The following is a 7,525-nucleotide window of genomic DNA, read 5'->3' on the forward strand; positions in this document are numbered from 1 at the left end:
TTCTAGGTGGTCTTCTCTGGTGGTCTTCTCTGGTCTTTCCTGGACTACCCTGCTCTTTCTTAGCCACCCCCTTCATTGGTTCTGCTGTCTCCCTTAGACCCCCCAGACATACCCACAGTCTGTCTAGAAGGAGTTTTAGGGTGCCTTGAAGGCAGCCAGCCCTGAAGCAACAGATGCAGACTACTATCCAGCTGGTTCTCAACCATGAATTCTCTTATTTACATATCCATTTATTTAAGGACAATATTCATACATCAAGGGTAATCATCAAGAGTCTGTATTGTTGCTTTGCTGGGACGGAATGGTTAGAATAGAGAAAGCATCCATGTCGCTCTGAGACTTCTATTCCTGGTAATGCAGCTGCTCACTGCGGCTTCACTGTTGGCACTTGAAGATCACAGTCCTTTCCTTTCCATAGGAGACCAAGAGAAAACAGAGTTGGGTGAAGGACCCTCAGCCTAGAGTCTGAGGTGTAATTTTCCTGCTGCTCCCAGAGATGCCTGTTGGGCATGGTGGGGCTGTGAATTTAGAAAGAGGTTCAGAGATGCTTCTTTTATCACCCCCATGGGATGGGGATGCTGCTTTTATTACCCTCATTTGCCCTGAGGGCCCTGAGTCCATGTGACTTTGCCATTCCTCCAGTCCTCCTTTGAGTTTCGAAGGGCTCTCTTCACAGAAAAATACAGCCCCGTGTCCACTGCAAACAGGAGTCCCATCACCAGGAAGAAAGTGATTTGGTGCCAAGGTGGAAAGAATGATGAGCTGGTTGGTGGATTTTCTTGACCTAAAGGGAGAAGCAGAGGGATGAGAATAAAATGACATTTGTTAAGGCAGAAATTTGGAATAAACAGTGAGGTCATCAGTGGAAAGTCTTTCTGACACCTGCTAAGAGAGACAGATTCTAAGGAATATGGGGGGTCTGGCGGAAAGCCATAGCTTCCTCCCACTGAGTCTGGATCTTAATGCTACCTGAGCAAAAGTGTTTTCATGTTTGATGGAGGTATGTTACATAGCGTGGAGCAAGGTAGGTTGTAGCTGGGTTTTGTGTGAAATTCTGAAAGTAGTCAAAGTTTAAGTTGGTGTGAGAACACTATTTCTTAATTCAGTAACTTTCTCTTGTGTCTCAAAATAATACTCATTGTTTTTACCCCACTAAAGGAAATCTAAAAAAAAAAAAAAAGTGAACCATTGAAATCTGCTACTTACCGTCAGAAAATTGATAATATTTCTTTATCACGGCTCAGTAACTAATAACCCAAAGTGGAAAGAGGTAGAATTTGCTTGTTCTCAACCTCTTAGCCCTTAATATTGTTATTTTAAAGTCATTCCTCACTGTAGTCTATAAACTGGTAACATTAGAGTGGATTTTTAGTCTTAATTTTTTTAACTCTTAATTTTGATTTAATTTCAAACTTAAAAAAAAGGTTACCAGTAAAGTATAAATAACTCTCATATATTCTTTACCTAGATTTACTAATTTTTGGCATTTTGCCCCCATTTTCTTTATTATTTGCTTTCTCATTCTCTATTTGAGAGTATTTATTTTCAATTTAAATTGTGATGAAGTTATTTTTTACACAAATTATGGCATTGTTTTGTTAAAATCTCAGAAGATGTGTGGCTATCTTGCTGTCTTACTACATGTAAATTGCTTATAACAAACGTCTTAGTCTGATTACAAGTGGAAGTTTTGTGAAATTAGGAAGTCCAGGAGCACGGTGGCAGGGGATCTCTGACCCTGGAGGATGGTACTACAGAGACTGGAGATGTTTTCTAAGTGACTTAGTGGAATTCAAAATTCTGTCATAGGACACTGGCGCCTGTCCAATCCTTTCATTTTATCTGGTGGATCAGTATACAGGCTTTGAATCTTTGGTGTGCCCTTGGAGACACATTAATTACACCCCCGCCCTTTTTTCCACCTCAGTTACTTCATCTGTAGAGTCAATATTACCGATCTCTTAATGTTGTTGTGAGGGGTTACTATGATCATCAGACTAGTTGCATGTAAAGAAGCACTCAGCACAGTGTCCAGCACATTGAAAGATGCCCAATAAAGGTCAGCATGTCTTTGTTACAGAAGTGGAAACTGAGGTTCAGAGAGTCTAACTGGCCACAGTTACGTGGTTAATTAGCAGCAGAGCCAGAACACAGGTTATGGGTCTTTCTGTGAGAAAGTGAGGCACTACTGCCAACTTCGCTTTTGGCTATGACTTGAGGCTTGGAGGGGAAAGGAGAACAGGTCATGATGGGCCAGCATGATAGAGACAGATAACATTATGGATATAGTTAGAATGAGGTAAGGACAGGCATATTTATGGGGGAGGAAATGTGACTTCCGCACCAAGATACTTGTTTTCACAACTGCCTTGCCAAGTAACCAGGCTCCACACCCACAGAGAGAACTTGAAATTGTGGTCAGGAAGTTGTCCTGAATAATTAAAAATGATATTGCATGAGAATGACCCTTGTAAAGACGTCTGTGGGATGGTCAGCAATCTCCTCCCAACTCATCTTCCCAGTGTGAAGGCAGAGTCCCCACACATGGTGCTCTGGGCCCTTTAGATGCGCTCTGCACATCTCTTACCTTGAACAGTGATGTTCATAGCCTCTGAAGACTCGTTTTTACTCCCGATAATCCCCCTGCAGAAGTAGGAGCCACTGTGTTCAAGTTTTGCTTCTGGAATGCAGAAGTCAGAATTCTGATAAGAAAACTGCTTGCCTTGGCCATTCTGAAAAAATTGAACCTTTCGTACAGTAGTATTCTTCCAACTGTGACACTTCAGCTTAATGGGCTCCCCCTCCTGGACCACCCACCGAGGGGCCTGGAGCAACAGCCAACCTGAAAGACACAAAGAGAACACAGGCCCAGGGGGCCTCAGCATTCAGTGCAAAGCTTTTGTGAAGGGGATGCTCACCACCCAGATCCTGGGGGATGATGGAAAGCCAGACTGGGAGCCATCCTAACATAGCTTTCTTTGGGAAAAAGCCAACTGGGCCCTGCAAGAGAGCTCAAGTCACACCAAGAACTTTTGTCTAATGGTGGAGAGGGAGAGACACGCACATGGTCAAAACATAAGGTTAGAGCATAGGGTGTAAGTGATGAGGCAGGTGAGAAGCAATTTGCAGTGTCCTTAATGGCTACACTTGGATTTGCCATGGCAGGTAATAAGGAGCCATTGTAAGTTCTAGATCAAAGAGTAAAAATTGTATTAGAAAATGATGATTTGCCCAATTAAAGGAAAGGTAGACTTCAGAAGGAATGGACAGCTGTAGGAATATTGGAAGACTCTTGCAGACAGTCAGGAAGAAGGTTACTGAGTGGCCACAGGAGTGGCTGCAGAAATCATGAAGGAGACCTCAATATAAAAGTCAGGGAGGGGGGACTTCCCGGGTGGCGCAGTGGTTAACAATCCGCCTGCCAATGCAGGGGACGTGGGTTTGATCCCTGGTCCGGAAAGACCCCACATGCCACGGAGCAACTAACCCCGTGTACCACAACTACTGAGCCTGCGCTCTAGAGCCCGCAAGCCACAACTACTGAAGCCCGTTTGCCTAGAGCCTGTGCTCTGCAACAAGAGAAGCCACTGCAATGAGAAGTCCGTGCACCACAACAAAGAGTAGCCTCCGCTTGCCACAACTAGAGAAAGCCTGCGTGCAGCCAAAAAAGAAAAAAATTAAATTAAATCTTAAAAAAAAAAAGTCAGGGAGGGGAAAAAAAAAGCATGTGTGGTAGTGCTGGTAATTGGTGGTTTCTGAAGGGCCATAGTGTCTCAGCAAGGCCATCTTCATTACTGAGCACAGCCTCTGAGAGAGAATGTTATGTCACCAAGATACTTGTTATCACAACTGCCTTGCCAAGTAACCAGGCTCCACACCCACAGAGAGAACTTGAAATTGTGGTCAGGAAGTTGTCCTGAATAATTAAAAATGATATTGCATAAAAATTAAAAAATGACATGAGAAAACATTTATCAGACAATGTTAAGTTAAAAAGACAGAATACAAAAAGTATGTATGCTCAGAAAAAAAGAAAAAACATGGACTTAAATATTATGTAATCATATATGTATATATATGGTCTGGTTTCTTTGGGGGGAACATTCTTGTTCCATTCTGGCTGTCAGGGACTCAGTGAATGTCCATATGTACATTCGTTAAACTAATATTTTATTGAGCACTTACTATGTTGTGCAGACTGGGGATACCCAGATGACTAAGACACATCAAAGAATCTGTGATCTAGACATAGAAATAATTACAATACAGTGTGATAAGTGCTATAACAGGCTAAGAACAAAGGACTGAAGGACCAAAGAGAATGGAGCAAAGAAATTCTGCCCAAAGAAAGTCAGGAAAGCTTCTCAGAGAAGGAGATAAGTGAAATGGGTCCTAAAGAATGATTAGGAGTTTGCCTGCTGAAGTTAATGCTCTTGGTCACAGTTTAAAACAGTTCTCACTGATTAGACTTCTAAAGTCAGTTTCTAGAGCCAAGTTTAAGACAAGCTAATAACTACCAGATATGATTTGTCTATTGCTTCCTGTTGGTAATTCCCCATTTTATTTGATCATAGGTGGCCATCGATCTCTCACCCAGCTAGATAATAGACATTCCTCTTTGTAGCTCTGTAGACTGAGAACATTGTCAGCTAAATGACACAGTCAGGCAAAGAAGCCAAGAAAATCAGCTTCAGATTCCATGGAATTCTGTTGCAGGTCCACCTTCATTAGGCCCTCCTTCCCCTCCAGACTTGTTCCACTCACATACAATATACAGATGGGGCAGCCATGAAAATAGAGTCAGGCTTAACAAGGTGATGCTGCAGGTACCGGGCTATGTGGTGTGATTTCAGGGACACCAGGAGAGATCTCTGCCTCCAAAATACTTCTTCTACTTGCATCTAATGAGTGGATTCTGTTAATACACAAAGACTGATTCCATGATGAATATGCAGGCTGAACGTGTACATATATCTCTATTAGGAGAGATATCACACGGCCAAATTTATGCTGAAGTGTATATTTTGAGTGCGGCATTGATGGGAAGAGGGAGAGAGAGATTATGGTGAATTAGGGATGGCTTGTGGGGTAGCTTAGGGCATTGTGTGTCTGAGAGTGAGGAGATTGAGGTCCTAAAATGGATTCATTAATTTATTCAATAACTATTATTGAGCATCAGTGTCACGCCCTGACCTTCAGATGACACCATGCATGCTGTATGTATTCTATGTGAATGCTCATTCCTGGAATTGTGAAGTGCAGCAGCCCTGTAGTATATGCCAGGCTTTGACTTTTTACCTAAGGCCTACTTATAGCTAGGACTACAATCTGATATAATTCAGTAGGACTACAGATCATCTCATCTTAGTTTTAAGCCCCAGGAACATCATCTTCTGGTGCTTCTCAAGTCTTTCAGGGCCTCTTTTTTTTTTACCATTTATTGGTGATTTCCCTTTTCCCCTTCACCTACTCACCCACGTAGACTTTTAGCTTCACCGGGTCGCTGAGTGTGGAGAGGCCTGTCTGACACTTGTAGTCTCCACTATCCTCAACTTTGGCATCTGTGATGAAGTAGCTGGAGGCCTGGTTTGGGATGAGAGTCCCATTGTGCCACCACTGTGTGGAATTGTCTCCAAGAGGGTAGTCCCCCTGGCACTTTAGAGTCACGTGGTCATCCTTGAGCACCCGGTCCCATTGAGGGTCTAGGAGCACCACAGCCTTTGGGAGATCTGCTGAGGAGTCAAGAGAATGTAGATAAGGGCAGGAAATGAGCCAGCCCTACACTGGCATTCCCAGGGAGGCTCAAAACCCATTGCGAACCGAGAGTTGGCAACTCAGCCTTGGCATAGCACTCAGTCTGAGCATATTGGCTTGGAGAGGTTTGGCCTCCTTCTTTTTGCCTCTCACTGTTGTGGCCTCTCCCGTTGCGGAGCACAGGCTCCGGACGCGCAGGCTCAGCGGCCATGGCTCACAGGCCTAGACGCTCCACGGCATGTGGGATCTTCCCGGACCGGGGCACGAACCCGTGTCCCCTGCATCGGCAGGCGGACTCTCAACCACTGCGCCACCAGGGAAGCCCTGGCCTCCTTCTTGGTCTCTCTTTGTCTTGAGCAAAACTGGCCAGAGAAGCATAGGGCCAAGCCCTACTGTGTTGGGGGAATTACCCCTGTCAGCCCCACATCAGCAATTTCCTATGCACATTTCCTAACGCCCTGTGGCTATTGCACATTTACATTCCTCACTTGACCCATCCAAGACCACGAAGCAAACTCACCAGCTTGCGTGCCAGCTGAAACTGTAAGAAAAAAGAGTGAAACAGATATTGAGCAGCAGCAGAGATCAGGGTGACTGGAGTGTGGAGTGAGTTTAAACTCCCCTGCCCACCTCTGCCCTGGGAGGCCTGTGTTCCCAAGAATCAAGATAAATATAGTGGATAGCTCTCCCATTGCCTGTCCTCTGGTCTCCAATGTCTGTGCCTCCTACTCCCTTGTCCACCCAAGCCCCTGTTTTCAACACCATTCCCTTACTCTGTGGTCCCCGTTCGAACTCCCAGATTAAGGGTACAGATCGAATATCCCTGAATCAAACCATAAAAACAACCTCACCCCAAGTCCCCTGGAAAGGGAGGAAATTAAAAGACTTAGAGAGGAGCACTGGAATGTGAGAATGGAAGAGACAGACCTTCAGGATCATCTAGTCCATACTCTTCAGTTTATAGATAGACAAACTGAGACCCAGAGGGGTGAAGTAATGGAGATCTCACGTCCCCCTTCACCTCCTGATTATGCCCAAATCAGGGCCAGCAATTCTCCACATCTCTAACGCTTGAAGCTTTGTCCTAGAAGCTAAATCTAGATCTATAGACATGGTAAGGGGTCCTATCCCTTGGTAGGGGTCTCATCCCTTGCCTGAAAAAGGATGTCTGCTGAACCCAGGGCATCTTGAGCTCAACTCCCAGGCAGGGTGATTCTGACTTACCTAGAAGCAGCAGAGCCGTTGGTGGTAGCAGTTGCCACATGTTGTGCATTGGAGTAGACAAGTCACCACAGATATCAGAGCCCTAAGGGGACCTAGTTGACTTGAAGAGAGGAAATAAACAGCCCTTCTCCCCACCCCTTAAGCTTATTACTCATCAGTTTCCTTTTCTGGAAACGTCATTTGATTCCTGAATCTGAACGCTGACAAATGAAACCCCACCTCTCTGGCTGGGATCCACCCGGTGACACGAACAGGACAACAGGACCCTGGGAATGAGACTCAATAAGGAGGACATTCCCTCTGGGGGTCTCTTGTTCTACCTCAAAACTTCTCACTCTCCTGCTTGGCCCAGACCCATCTCCACCCAGCCAGGGCCTGCCTACAGAAAGCAGTCATTTAAATCATCAGATCATTAGAAGTGTCCCTCACCCCAATATTATCTCTACCAGCATTTTCTTTTAAAATTGGAAATGCATATGCCTCTGGGATCTCTTACTAACTCCTCCGTGTGAATTCGATCATAAGCTTTGCATCCTCTAGTAAAAGA

The 7,525-nt window shown here is 44.7% G+C and overlaps 1 protein-coding gene across 2 annotated transcripts; it reads right to left on the reverse strand.

Moving 5' to 3' along the window:
• Positions 1–212: 212 nt before the first annotated feature.
• On the reverse strand, positions 213–7,118 carry LOC116758822 (low affinity immunoglobulin gamma Fc region receptor III-like). Of its 2 annotated transcripts, none has more exons than XM_032642063.1 (5): positions 6,979–7,118; positions 6,275–6,295; positions 5,475–5,732; positions 2,588–2,842; positions 213–784 (listed from the first exon to the last, which is right to left on the reverse strand). In XM_032642063.1, exons 1-5 carry the CDS (start codon positions 7,025–7,027, stop codon positions 594–596), a joined length of 774 nt encoding a protein of 257 aa, XP_032497954.1. In that variant the 5' UTR covers positions 7,028–7,118; the 3' UTR covers positions 213–593. The 2 variants fall into 2 exon arrangements, with proteins under 2 accessions (XP_032497954.1, XP_032497963.1); XM_032642072.1 differs by having other exon boundaries at positions 5,475–5,729; positions 6,979–7,116.
• Positions 7,119–7,525: the final 407 nt, after the last annotated feature.

Source organism: Phocoena sinus, chromosome 1 (genome assembly GCF_008692025.1).
Source record: "Phocoena sinus isolate mPhoSin1 chromosome 1, mPhoSin1.pri, whole genome shotgun sequence".
NCBI classification, from domain to species: domain Eukaryota; kingdom Metazoa; phylum Chordata; class Mammalia; order Artiodactyla; family Phocoenidae; genus Phocoena; species Phocoena sinus.

What these genes read in the sequence shown, in the direction of transcription:
- LOC116758822 (XM_032642063.1), bottom strand. Translation starts at nt 7,027, where the DNA reads ATGCACAACATGTGGCAACTGCTACCACCAACGGCTCTGCTGCTTCTA. An exon ending in TTCAGCTGGCACGCAAGCTG is followed by an intron (nt 5,733 to 6,274) that starts GTGAGTTTGCTT and finishes TTGACTCCTCAG; the next exon opens with CAGATCTCCCAAAGGCTGTG. An exon ending in GAAGCTAAAAGTCTACGTGG is followed by an intron (nt 2,843 to 5,474) that starts GTGAGTAGGTGA and finishes TGTGTCTTTCAG; the next exon opens with GTTGGCTGTTGCTCCAGGCC.